The sequence below is a fragment of the Bicyclus anynana genome, chromosome Z, assembly GCF_947172395.1.
Source record: "Bicyclus anynana chromosome Z, ilBicAnyn1.1, whole genome shotgun sequence".
Classification (NCBI taxonomy): domain Eukaryota; kingdom Metazoa; phylum Arthropoda; class Insecta; order Lepidoptera; family Nymphalidae; genus Bicyclus; species Bicyclus anynana.
In genome coordinates this window covers 11,063,605-11,078,137 of record NC_069110.1, presented here as the reverse complement: position 1 = coordinate 11,078,137, position 14,533 = coordinate 11,063,605, and the positions used below count along the sequence as shown (strand labels likewise).

The window sequence follows — 14,533 nt, the reverse complement described above, 5'->3', positions numbered from 1 at the left end:
CAAAATCATTATACATTATAGAGAGAATAATTGTGTCTGAGAACAAAGTACTTACATACCACCTGAAACATAATAAATAATCGGGCAAAATTAAACAATGTGATATGAATATTGGATTAAATTGTCAATGATAGAAAGGTAAACACTGCTAATGAGGTCGTTAATGCCTTTGAAGACTTTTTCTAGAATATTCCTATCTGGTTTACCCTACTACCTATTGAGTTTTTTCTTTCATTCGAAAATAATTTTGTAATAAAATAATACTGAAAGAGGTAACTTACTTCCGCTACAACTAACATACTATAAAAACCTGTTTTATTAATTAAAAGCATTAATTTAATTGTATTTATCTCAGTTATTAGTCAAATTAAATTTTATTTATTTATTATCAAGCCATAGATTAGGAAATTACTTAATAATTATCAGTTACATACTAATTTGGTTTAGAACATAATGAGTAAGTCATGTTCGTTCTCTTTGTCACAACACTATTTTAGATTCATTAAAAAATGGCAATACAGGAAACGTCAATGGGGATCGCAGAAATCGAATTATTCTCATTTTTCCAAGCATTCATTTGACATTTGTTGACATTTGTAATTTTGTAGTCGGTGACGGTGATGCACTTTACCCGGAAGATAGTGGAAATCAGTATTTTTCAGTTATTTCATATCTTATTAATAATCATTCCTTATTTGTAGAAGATACCCTATTTCTTAGGTTCTATGTGAGTTCTTTATCGAAAGGGAAACTTTTTACCTAATCTTCTACTCTACTGTAATATTATTTGGAAAAATGGATAAAAAGCTCAACATTACTGATATATATTCCATGTACAGACGATGGGTTATTAGTAATCCAGGAGTGGTGACTGATGTTGAAACAGTTGTAACTTGGTCTTCATATTTTGTTGCTGGCAAAATAAACAAGTCACCAATTATTTCAGAACTAGTGTATTCGTTGTCGAAACTACTATCTTTATTTAATGATCGTATTATTCAAGAGGCTTACGGCAATGATATACAACATTATGGCCTTCAACAACAAATAAAGTTGTTGTTAACAATTATACATTACTGTGAAGTTTTTGTTGAGCTTGTTGTAAAGAACCGATGGGGAAACAAAGGTAAATGGACTGTGGCGACATTTCTGCAGATCTTCAAATGCTCTTCAGCTATCATTTTGCTTTATCGATTCAAGGAACTGCCTATACAACATCCACCAGTACCTACATTACAAAGAAAAAAGATTATAGAGGGTATAGACACTGACAATAAGTCCAATTCATTTTTTACATTAAGAAGATCAGGTCGAGTTCTGCGCCGTGTTGATGGTGCACCACCCATTGCATTACGTGACTGGGAGCCTATAAATGCCAAAGATGATCTACCAATGAACATTGATATCAAAGATTTAATGCAGGCAGAGCTATTGCATATTCTGAAGCCAGTAATCCACCTAGCAGCAATGAGACTATTTGGTACAAAGTCTTGGAAGCAGTGGCTTGTTGCCCTTGGCATTGATTTGATGAGTTTTAGACTTTACAATCAGCAATTTAAAGTCTTATCTCATGAACAGAGATTAGAAATAAGTAGGAGAAAACTTGGACTTGTATTGTACTTGTTACGTAGTCCAATGTATAATGGCTACTCTCAACGTGTGATTGAGGAAACATTGCAATCAGCATCCAGTAAAATACCAATGATGTCATTTATTTGTGGCCCAATAATACAATATCTAAGCCATTGGCAGGATATTTATTTCTACATGTGGGCATCATAAACACAGTTAATTTTCATTATTATTAATATGCTATGGCAAAATAATTTCCTGCAGATTGTTATTATATTATTGGTTTAAGGTTATTTTTATATTTATATGACATCTACAATTATTATATATTATACAATTATTTTGAGTTAGATGTATTATTTTAATTTTTAAGTTAATGTGGGATGAGAAACTTTGATTGACATTTGTATTAAAAACCAGTCAAGCTTCACTTTGACTTATGTGCGCTTCCTCCCTACCCCTAAAAAAAACAAATAAACTCCCCCTAAAAACCATTGTCATACTTCAAGAAATATTCTAAAAAAAGAATTGGCAAAATCAGTTCAGCTGTTTTTGAGATGTGATTTTCAACCCCTATTTATATTTTCGCATATTGTACTTTGTCAGATTCTACCCATTTTAATAGAAAAATTCTGGTAACTTTGGATTGTCTTATCCATAGATATATCTATGGTCTTATTAGATTTCCAATATAACAAACAATCATGTCATAATAATAAAATTGATCCATTAATCTGGTTAAAACCAAAAAGGAAAAAGTATCATAATACCTGGTTCTTTACTGCTCACAAAATTACCGCCATATGGAATGTTGAGTCAACTTTTATTGTTCCGATAGTTGTTTCAGTCAATGGTCTTATACCAAAAAGCTTCAACCAACATCATAAGAAGCTTTCACTTAACTGTAGGATCAAAAGTTGGATACAGAAGGCAGTGATTCTTGAGACGGCGCGTATTGTAAGGAGGTTCTTCACTCTGGAGCCTTGACTGCCGGTTGCTGGGGCACTCAAATGTCCCTCAGCGGGGGGGTTTATTTTTTTTTTATAAATTTTTAATAGTGTTTTGTATTATATTTTTATATTGACATTGATAAAATTTAAAAAAAAGACGTGAAAAGTAAAAAAAAATACAGAAATGAGAGAATACAGAAGTGTTTTGTATTATTATTGTTCAAAATTTAAAAAAGGACATATAAATAAAAGATGAAAACAAAATTATCTATTAGTTAAGAACTAGTACTCGTATGATGCTAGCTACTGGCTAGCTACTGGCATGACGACCTACCTAAGCCTAGCATGACACCCTATTTCTATTAGGCTGTGCATAGGTAGGACTAAACCAATTGTGATGTGAAAATTCAAGTGGAACCTATGTCATGTTATTGAGACTAGGGTTGCTGGAACCAATTATTGCAATTGGTTCCAGCAACCCTAGTCTCCAACTTTATGATAATTGTGTATAATTATGAAATAAGCTACAATTTGGGTACAAATAAAAATTGTGGGTATGATATGATTATTGGACATAAATAATAGTTTTGGTTTTTTAAATAAAAAATATTAATTGCAAGGTAATTTATTTATTTATTTCCTTTAATGTAATACTAAACATAAAAATTATACTATGACATGGCCAACATTCTAATTAACTATTGGAGACAGAAACAGTTTTTGCTTATCTAATATTTGATAAAAATAATTTTCTTCTTTTAATGCTTTATAAGCTGGGTTTAGAAAAAATATAAAATAATAATTTTAGGATTCCTTTTGTAAACTTTGTCTCTAATAAATCGAAACATGCAATATACAGTTTAATATAAATACCTACTCATACATGGTACATTTTTTCATGGGACAATAATTGCCAATAATGGTATGTGAAAGTTTTAGGAGAACAATTATAGGAGACTGTATTTAATTTTCTGAAATTGAAAAAAGTCTCAATACATGTTTTGTCATTTTAATAATAATAATTTGTAATTAAATAGCTATATTAATTTTACAAATTATTACTAGTTACATATTTTAATATGTAACTTTATTCTTAACTAAATAACAAAATATAGGCTCAGTTCCACCCTTCCAACCATACACTAGTTTATTGACATACAGAAATTGCATATCAAATATTACAAGTTGATTAATACATATTTAATTTTATTAATTTACAAGATACCAAAAATTACAAGTCCATTTAATTAGAAGGACAAGTTACAGCCAAAAGATTATATGGACGGAGAAAAGCACTAATAGAACACTTAAAACACCAGTAACAGCTCCATTGTGTTTGAGAATGTCTATACAGTTTTTTTATGAGCCAAAAATGCTTTTCTTTTCAATTTTCAATAAATCTATACCAAGATATTGATAAGCAAAGGCAGTTTTACATCTATTTGATTCATGTATAACCATACCATTGCAATGGACGGAGAAGTAAAGTACATTCAGAAGAAATAGGAAAGGAAATAAAACAGAACATGAAAGTAATGACAGGAGAAATTGATATTAGGTAAAGTATTTTGTGCCTTAACTTTAGTTAAGAGTAAATTGAGATATAAACATATTAAAATAAGATCATACAAATATTTTACTATTTAGGAAACTTACAGTGAAATTAGGCAACATATTAATATCTAACAGCTATCTTACAACTACACATCAAGATAAATTTAACTCAATAAGAAATGAGGCCACAATAACTCCATATGAATATCCATTTTAGTAATTTGAAATATGATTACAGAAATAACCTTACACCCAATATGGAGTAAAAAACTATTTGAAGTTAATGTTGTTGTACCTAATTTCCTAAATTACTAGTTATAGTAGTATATATATATATAGCATAGTTAATACTTTTGGTAAATTATTTTTTATTGATCTTATTCTCATTCATACTTTCTAAAGTTTTAATTTATGACCACCATAATATACTTCTCATTAAAAAAATCGAAACACTCCGCAAGTATTGTTCAGGGGGACTGTTTCGACAGATATATAGATATAACAGAAAAATTCTATTAGAATATTTGGCCAACTTTTTCCTTTGTATAGCTGACATATTTTGATTTTATATAATAATTATCTAGTATTATTTATCCAAGTACTTTTGAATAAGCTTAAAATATTACTGAGATATTCTTAAACTAGGTAGATATCTAAATACATTTTAGTCAACATCAATAAAATTTACCATTGATAAAATTACATGCAAATTGGAATATAAAAATTGCATTAAAAAATAGTTTCATAAGCGTAATTCTTTAAATGTAATTTAACTTCAAATCTATTCAAAAAGTCAATTATTATTTTAAACACAATTAGTTGACAATGCATAAGATATTAAATCTACACACATACTATTGAGCTAACTAACATTCAACTATAATAAAAATAATAATATTTAAAAAACTAAAAAACACGCATTTAGCACGCACTAAAGATTACAAATGGAGAAAACAAAGATTTCGTATTCCTGACAGCAAACCCTTTCATTTGATACCCATATCATGGGGGTGCACTTCAAATGGCATGTGCGCCATATTGGATTTAAGTCACGTGACTCTTATTTTCGTATTCCTGACAGAAAACCCTTTCATTTGATATCCATATCATGGGGGTGTATTTCAAACAGCCAGTCCGCCATATTGGGTTTGTAATGTAACGTTTCTTAGCTAGTCATGTATTAAAATCAGACCTCAGAGCGTGTGCAAAATTTCATCCTAATCGAAGACCGGGAAGTGGGTCAAATTAAGATTCCAAGATTTTCTTACATGCATAGTTAGTGAAGCTAATTTATGCGTGTTAAAATTAAATAATATATTACAATTATTGTGATTGTAGATTATTTTTCTTATATAATTTACCAAATATGTTTTGTACTAAAATGAAAATATAAAATAAGTTACAGCTGTCACCATTGAAGAATAATACAGTTGCCCGTTGACACAGATTTTTTAAATTTGATGCAACTGAAAAGAAAATCTATATTAAAATAAGTTTGTGGTGTTGTAGGGCGTAATCTATGAATCTAGTGAAACTATTTGTGAGTGTCGTGTGGCTATATTATATCCCTGTACACTCACAGGAACGGGAACTATAATAATAGCTCAGTAGTGATTGGCGGTCAAACACGCACTGACGGATAGTGGAGAGCACAGACTCAATTAACAAAAATCCTTTGGGATACAGAAAGTGTCCACCAGCTTACAGGAAACTATTACAATTAGAGAATCATACTTTGAGATTAGCTGATTAGGAGATTAATTGAATTTTATTTCATTTATGTGTCTACATTTTATAAACTGTTTTAATAGCTATGAGAACCTGTTTTAATAGCTCAACTGTAAAGCGGTCAGACTCATCATCGAGGGGTGGTAGTTTGATCCCCGCCCTGTTGGTCTATTGTCGTACCCACACCTAATACAGTCTTTCCCGACTAGTTGGAGGGGAAAGGGAATATTAGTCATATTTAAGAGATATGGCAAATAATCTTTTTAAAAAATAATAATAAATAATATATTATATCATATATGACATTTTTGCTTGTTGATTGTTCATGCCACAACCACAAGCAGTACAGAGTGTGTATGCCCATTTCCCATAACTCTAGGGTTATATTCGTTGACGAAAATTAATCAACAATGTCTAAGGAACATGTTATAAAACTTACATTTTTGGAGTACTGAGTAACTAAATGGAGAAGTTTTTCTTACTATCAAAAAATTTTTTACTGTTCTAACTTTTAATTATATGATTGGAAGCTCATTACAGTGGGTGATATGTAGTAATAAAAAGATTCTGTACTTATATTTACAAAAAAGTATTGAAAAATTCAGCTTACGAGTTGACTTAGTTGTTAAGCCATTCCCACGAATCATCATCTTGTTTTTTCTTCTTGATAATTATGTTCTTAATGTCAGGTGGAGGACTTGATACCCCCACTTGAGACAGATCGCGTGAATCTAAGTTGTTACGCGCTGCGACAGACTGCACTGCACCAGGCTGCGTCTGTTCATTCCTGGTAACATAAAACACATAATGGTGATGAAGCATGACAACAGTCGGCCAGTTCTTTAACTATCACTGCGGATAGAGTTGACCCTCATATATACCAAGGTGAGCCAATGTGTCATAACATCAAGACAAGTCTTAACATCCCCAGCTTAAAGACCTCCACCTGGAAAGAACATGATCAGTACTTGGCGGTCCTATTGGAGCATCTAGCAAGTTTGTACTTTCCAGGACACTATTCACACATACTTTTCAGATTACCCACTGCCAAATTGTTATGCTCAGTGCCATGGGAGACCAACAATCTAAATTACCACCGTAAAAGGATTACTAACTAAAAATGGCTATGTGGTTAGTCTGTACGGCGTAGAAGTAGGTGCAAGAAAATTACCAGTAAAATAGACCCTGGCCACTCTAGAACTGCAGCAATATTAGAACGGGTATCCAAAGCTACTCTAATAGATCTTACTAAATTTGGCTAGGTAAGTAGAACAACACAAGCTGAGAAGGGAAATGTTAATCAATTGTCAAGGAATTCCTTAAACCTAAATTCAAAATTCAAAATTCATTTATTTCAAGTAGGCTCAGTTTACAAGCACTTTTGACACGTCAGTTGACTATTTGTAAAGATTCTACCACCGGTTCGGAAGGCAGGTTCTGCTGAGAAGATACCGGCAAGAAACTCAACAGTTGCTCTTTTGAAAAAGTCATACAGTATTACAATTTACATTTGATAACAATTAAATTACAATTTCTTATAGTTTTATTTCCTGTGTGAAGGTGGAAGCTGATCCAATGGCCTCCAAGCACCTTTGTCGTTAAGGAATAGTGTAGTAACCTCGACTAAGTAAATGTTTTTTAACACATTGCTTAAAGTTGTGCATTGGCAAGTCCATCACAGTCTTGGGGATCTTGTTATAGAAGAGTACACCCAAACCCACAAAAGATTTTTTAACTCTTTGGAGACGATATGCAGAAATAACTAACTTATGCCCGTGTCTAGTAAGACGTGGGTTTACATCTCCTTTTCGTTTGTACAAATTAATATTTTGTCTCACATAAACTATACTGTTATATATATACTGACAGGCTACTGTTAAAATGCCTATTTCTTTAAACTTTTGACGAAGGGACTCGCGTGATTTTAGTTGATATATTGCTCGAATTGCTCTTTTTTGAAGTACAAATATAGAATGTATATCAGCAGCCTTGCCCCACAACAAAATACCGTAAGACATTACGCTGTGAAAGTACGCAAAATAAACAAGTCTAGCTGTATCAACATCAGTAAACTGTCTTATTTTTCTCACTGCAAAAGCAGCTGAGCTGAGTTTACCTGACAGTTTTTCTATATGAGCACCCCACTGAAGTTTAGAATCCAAGGTCACTCCCAGGAAAACTGTGGAATTCTCTATTTCTAGTGTTTCACCATTGATCATTATAGACTTATCTAATTTTATAACATTTGGTAATGAAAACTCAATACATTTAGTTTTCTTTGCATTTAAAAGTAAGTTGTTAACAGTGAACCAATGCGACACATGCGATATGGCACGGTTTACATCGTCGGAATTATCTTTACTTCTGTCACTCTTAAAAATTAGGGATGTGTCGTCAGCAAACAGTACTATCTCACAGATGCCGCTAACATGGTGTGGTAAATCGTTTATGTACACTAGGAATAGAAAAGGACCCAGAATTGAACCCTGTGGGACGCCCATTGTGTTAGAAAAACCGCGAGACTTTGAATCATTTATGCATACCTTTTGTGTTCTATCACTAAGATAAGAGGCGATGAGATCGAGTGCAACACTTTTTATGCCATAGTGGCTTAACTTAAGTAAAAGAATGTTATGGTCAACACAATCGAATGCTTTGGACAAATCACAAAATACACCAATAGCATTCTTAGCATTTTCCCATGCATCATATATATGTTTTAAAAGTTTAGCACCTGCATCAGTTGTACTGCGACCTTTAGTAAAACCATACTGTTCAGGGTGAAATAAATTATTTAAATTAAAATGACTTAAAAGTTGATTTAAAATGATTTTTTCAAAAACCTTACTAAGTGTTGGCAGTATTGTAATTGGTCTATAATTATTAACATCAGTTTTGTCACCTGATTTAAAAAGTGGTAACAGTTTGCCATGTTTCATTAGGTTCGGAAAGATACCCAAATCCACGCATTCATTAAAAATAATAGCTAAGTGGGGAGCAATGACATCAATGATGTTAGATATTACTTTCACTGACATGCCCCACATGTCTCCAGTTCTTTTTAATTTTAACAGTTTAAAAGTTTTTTTAATGTCTGATACAGTTATATGATGAAATTCAAAAAGAACGTTGCACTCTTTAACATGGCCTCTTAATATCCTCTGGGCTTCCGTAGCAGAAGAGTCCAGTGAATCTGTTAACAAGATAGGAACATTCTGGAAAAAGTCTTCAAAGGCATTAACAACCTCGTTATCGGTGTTTATCTTTTTATCATTGACAATTAATTCAAAACTCATATCACGTGGTCTAATTTTGCCTGATTCTTTATTAATTATGTTCCAGGTTGTTTGTACCTTGTTTTCAGATTTTATTATTCTATCTTTGATGTGTAATGATTTTGCAAGAATACAAACACGTTTGAAAATTTTTGAATAGTTTTTTACATGTTCTAAATATGTTCGCGTTTGATTATACTGTTTCTCCTCGTACAACTCGTACAATCTGTCTCTACTTTTGTAAATGCCTACAGTAGCCCATTCGCTAAACTTTAATTTTTGAGTAACATTAATACGTTTAAAGTTAAAAATTTTACAAAACTCTTTGTCTATTGTCTTGAACAGTGTACCAAATAGCCTGTCTGGGTGACTATTTTCAAATGAAAGACTTGGAATTTTTGAAGAAATTATGCTTTTAAATCGCTCTAATTTACCTTCAGTTATCGGCCTATACTTGAACCATTGGTTGCTATTGGATTTATTGTTTAAAATAGTTATTATTTGACCACTGTGATCAGAGCCTAATTTATTTATTATCATCTTTTTTTCAATCACACAATTGTAAAATATATTATCCAGACATGTCCCTGAAGTAGCCGTTATCCTAGTAGGTTCATTAAAAGCATGAGTCAAATCAAAACATTTGAATAAGTTAAGAAATCTAACAGACTTTGAGTTTTCTGTTAGAATATCAACATTAAAATCGCCACAAATCAGTATTTGTTTGGAAGATGTGCACAAACGTCTCATTACATCCTCCATTACCTCTTCAAATAGATCAAAGTCAGCAGGAGGGGGTCGGTACACGCATACTATAACAATTCGTTCCAACTCCACACAAGATAGTTCAACAATGCATTCCACAGAAAGACTAACTATGTCTTTTCTATCCTTGTATTTTAGGTTATTAAGTAAAAGTATTAAAGAGCCACCATGTCCAGCCCTTCTGGAGAATACACTTGACAATGAAAAATTTTTAATATCAAGTACTGATAGTTGTGACTTTGTGAGCCAGTGTTCCGTAATACATAAGATGTGTATATTGAATTTCTCTACAAATAGTTCAACCTCTAATTCCTTGCCGTTGATGCTCTGTATATTTTGGTGTACAATGTTAAAGTTACAGTGCACCTCCGTTGTCATATTTTCTAGTTTAAAGAATTTTTAATTGTAACAGTACTAGGATTGGTACTGCAGTCATATATAGAAATATTTGTACTATTACTACAGTTTGTAGAGATGTCAATAGACTGAGTTACACTACTCGTAACTGGATCGTTTATATAAAAATTAACATTTGAGACAGTACTATCACTCGTACTCTGGTCAATAGAAACAGAAGAACTATTTTTACAAGTCGAATTAGTGTCAATAGACTGCGTTACAACATTTGTAACTGACTTATTTAAGTTGTAAGCCAACAGGGACGCAACATGCTGCTTACATTTTTTTGGCAGATATAAATTATCTTTAGTCAACGAATAAGATGAGGTAAACTTATTCATGTCAAAATAAAAAATTGCATCGCTGTGATGGTATGTCAAGTTGTATAACACACCCACACAAATATTGTACGTTGTACATTTATGTTGTACAACCTAAACCCATTGGTCACAGGTCCAGGGCACTTTGCTCTGCCACTAGGGATGAAACGATATGAGTAAATACAAGTAAAACAGTGCCTCCATATTTTGTCACCACTCGCCACTTTGCTTAAATTTAACTGGGGAACATTTGGAAAAAAAAATATTTTGGGAAGCACTACAAAGACAGACTTTTTCATAAATGTACTTACCAATAAAGAATACCAATACATGTTACGGTTTACTAACCCTACTAAAATTTTTCCAAAAAATACGAATGACGATTCAATACAAGTAAGTATCGAAACTTTTCAATTGATACAGGGTAAGTATTGCTCCTTGACGACTGTTATAGTATAGAGTAAAAGTATTGATACCTCAATGGTATTGTTTCATCCCTATCTGCCATGCAATGGACCCGGCATGTGAAGCATGGTGAATCCATATGGACTTTTAAGATATTTGTTTCTCCTTACCCCACTAACTTTCATCAACAGTCAAGTCTTTGTGAAAAGCATGTTTGAATATTAATGCATACAGGAGACTCACCACTTGGAATATGGTTCAGATGTAGAATTTTTCATGGCACCATAGCCAGTAGACTGGAAATGGGTACTTGAGTTGCTTGTACGACGCAGCTCACTACCACCAAGTGAGCTCCATCCACCACGATTATTCACCTATTAAAATATATAAAAGATGTTCTATATATCTTAAAATATTTTGGTAATTTGTTTTTGAAACTGACTTTGTTTTAGAAACAGATTTTGAAATAATCATCTCTTGATTCAACTGATAGCATATTAATATGTGTGTGTATGCTATTTTGCAGACAGTCTAGATTTAATTAGGATTTTTTTCAATACAAATATGTAAATTTAAGATGTTTGATGCCAGAGAATGAAAATTAAATATTTTTCAGTTAATGTTAGATTTAAAAAAGGAGATATCTCTCAATTGATCAACAACTATCAAATAAAACTATGCTTTCAATTCATAACTTACTTTCTCAGTAACAGTGGAAGCCATATCAGATACTTTTTGCGATGCTATTCCTCCATAACGCACAGCATTTTCAGTTGCACTGCGCGCTGCTTTTGACACTGATGAAGCCAACATTGACCAGCCCTGACCCAAAGTAATTAAAAGAACTCATTTTTTACAAATTAAAAATTTGATTTCAAAGTAAAATAAATATAAAAGGAAAAATAGACCTAATAGCTATTCAGTTCTGTATGATTTTCATACAGTACCATAACACAACACTGAATTTATGTACTTAGTAAGTTTGGACCACACCCAGTCTGAGATAAGCATGACAAAAAGCACAGTGATCTACAACTGACCTCTTCCTTGGAAACCTTTGACCTCAGAAACCAGGAAGGAGATCTGGACCAATTTAAAGGTCTTTACTCACCGAAGCTAGAGATGCCAGAGTATTATCAACAATCTCATTGCCACTGTGGATGGGGGACATGGGTGTAGAGTGAGATTGTTTTTGTGTGTTTCCAAATCCAGTGTAGCGACCACTGCCATATTCACTGCTGTTAATAAATTTTACACATTTCACTATGATACAATAAAAAAATATATATTTTATTAAAAATACAGAAAATAGTATGGATAATCATATTAGTACGAGTATATTACGAATATATAAACAATACAGCATAATGTTTTATTTAAGCTATTTTTTAAAAGTGGTTCCCAATCACTACTAATACTAATATTTAGTAAGCATATTAGAGAAGGTGAAATGATTATCCATTTGGCCTTATTCCCATCTAGAACTTCAACTAAACTTACCAAAGCAGTACTGATTTATTAACTTTTTACATGTGTGTCTGTCTGTCTGTAGCACCATAGCTCCCAGACGGATGAAGCGATTTCAATTTAGTTTTTTTATTGTATGAAAGGAGTGTTTTTTTTTAATGTTAGATGCAAATTAGTTAAGCTGTTTAAAAGTTGTGGGGTTTCAAAGTGGGGAAGAATAACCAAATGTCTGCAAATATACTCTAGTGGGGTATCAAATGAAAATGCATTAAAAGAGAATGTTGATGACTTGATCGAGAATGTGATTAATAATTTCATGACCTTCAGGAGTTTTTCGAATTTCTAAGCCTTTTCTCAAATTTAACCCATAGATGATATTAAAGCAATATATTCCTAGGTATTTTATTTATATTTCATCACCCTACTTCATAGTTACCTACCTCATACAAAAAAGAATAGAAAAATATACCTACAAAGAAGCACAAGCACAAGTTCACATACATAAAAAATTCAAGTAGAAAACATTTAAATTTAATCATTTATCAAAATTAGTACTAACTGGTAACTTATGTTATTGTCAGATCCACTAGTATGGAATGTGTTATCACCAGATGAGTAAAAAGTTTGAGACTGGCTCCAGTCAGAAGACCTTTCTGTTATCTCTGGCTTGTAATCAGAGGGACTCCAGTCACGACCTTCAGCAAGTGCTGTTATCTATAAAAATAATGTAAATCATTAGTTATACACTGGGGATTTTTTGTATCCATATAAAGTGGAATACACTTCTTTTAATGATGAAACTTACCTTTTGACGGTACATGGCAGCAGCTTTAGTATTATATTTCTGTACAATTTTCATTTCCGCCTTATAATCAGGTTGACTCTCAAAAAATACGCGAGCATTTAAGTTGCCCCCAACCTTGACAATGAAAAAAAACACATTAAATGCTAAAACAAACAGAATGTTTAAACAAGAACGGTACACACATACCATCATTTTCTCCAACTCGATGTCTTTCCATTTGTCCATGGTAACCGACCGAACGAAAGATAAATGAACTCCAAGGCTGCGATGCACACCCGAGCACTCCAAACATATCCAAATCCCGTAAGTCACAGACACCCATTGAGGATTCAGAGTGCCACATTCAAAGCATTTCTACAACAAAAATAACAGTTTTACAAGTATAGCTACCATACGGGATGATCAGGCCATCGGTTTACTTACGTGGTTCTCATCTTGCGTGCGTATAGAGTTCAATTTACGACGGGTACGCGGTGACGCCATTCCAAGAGATTAATTCGAAGCAGTGAATTTGAAAAATAATAGAAATTCAATTTCCGTGCCACATAAAAACCTGCAAAAGATAGCAATTTCAATCAATGCAACAAATGACAAATCACAGGATTGTAACTTGTACTTGTATTAAATTTGACATATTTGACGTTACCGACTATTGTCAATGAAGGTCACAGGCTTAGACAGCAAAGTAAATAGACGCATTAATGGTCGCTTGTATTTTAATTAACTTTTAAATTATAGGAAAAAAATAAACAACGCACCTAAAAATATATTTCTTTCAAAAATGTGTAAACAGATAACAGCAAAATATGCAGGTAATTTAGTTTATCCTCGCCACAACCTTCATTCATTCATTCCTGGCTGTCCAGCGCGAAAATGCAGCCATTCTTTCCACCATTACACGTGGGCATAATTTCTATAGTTACTAGCGGATGGGAACCATGGATTTTTCCAGATAAAAAAGTAGCCTATATGTTAATCCATGATATAATACGTTCAATAGTCGAGGCGTGAAAGAGAACAAACATTCATATTATCAAAATCATCAGTTTTCGCAAATCTCGGGAAACCATGGACCTTTTCGGGATAAAAAGTTGCCTATGTGTTGATCCAGAGAAAAGTCTATTTCCATTCCAAATTTCAGCCTAATCGCTTCAGTAGTAGCGGCGTTAAAAAGTAACAAACATCTAAACAAACATTTATACAAACTTTCGCGTTTATAATATTAGTAGGATTAGGATAATTATAAGTTCCTAATTTGATATTTTCTCAAAATAAAGAGCTATTTTTTAGGGT

The 14,533-nt window shown here is 32.5% G+C and overlaps 2 protein-coding genes across 2 annotated transcripts; one reads left to right on the top strand and one right to left on the bottom strand.

The window, feature by feature from the left end:
- The first annotated feature begins 571 nt into the window (after nucleotides 1–571).
- Nucleotides 572–1,918, top strand: LOC112045867 (peroxisomal membrane protein PEX16). Its single transcript, XM_024082233.2, has one exon. It carries the CDS (start codon nucleotides 796–798, stop codon nucleotides 1,780–1,782), a length of 987 nt encoding a protein of 328 aa, XP_023938001.1. The 5' UTR covers nucleotides 572–795; the 3' UTR covers nucleotides 1,783–1,918.
- Nucleotides 1,919–3,135: 1,217 nt separating this feature from the next.
- On the bottom strand, nucleotides 3,136–13,866 carry LOC112045865 (ADP-ribosylation factor GTPase-activating protein 1). The gene is made up of 9 exons (XM_024082230.2): nucleotides 13,664–13,866; nucleotides 13,427–13,594; nucleotides 13,241–13,354; nucleotides 12,995–13,149; nucleotides 12,080–12,206; nucleotides 11,668–11,790; nucleotides 11,212–11,342; nucleotides 6,415–6,591; nucleotides 3,136–5,542 (listed from the first exon to the last, which is right to left on the bottom strand). Exons 1-8 carry the CDS (start codon nucleotides 13,721–13,723, stop codon nucleotides 6,423–6,425), a joined length of 1,047 nt encoding a protein of 348 aa, XP_023937998.1. The 5' UTR covers nucleotides 13,724–13,866; the 3' UTR covers nucleotides 3,136–5,542; nucleotides 6,415–6,422.
- Nucleotides 13,867–14,533: the final 667 nt, after the last annotated feature.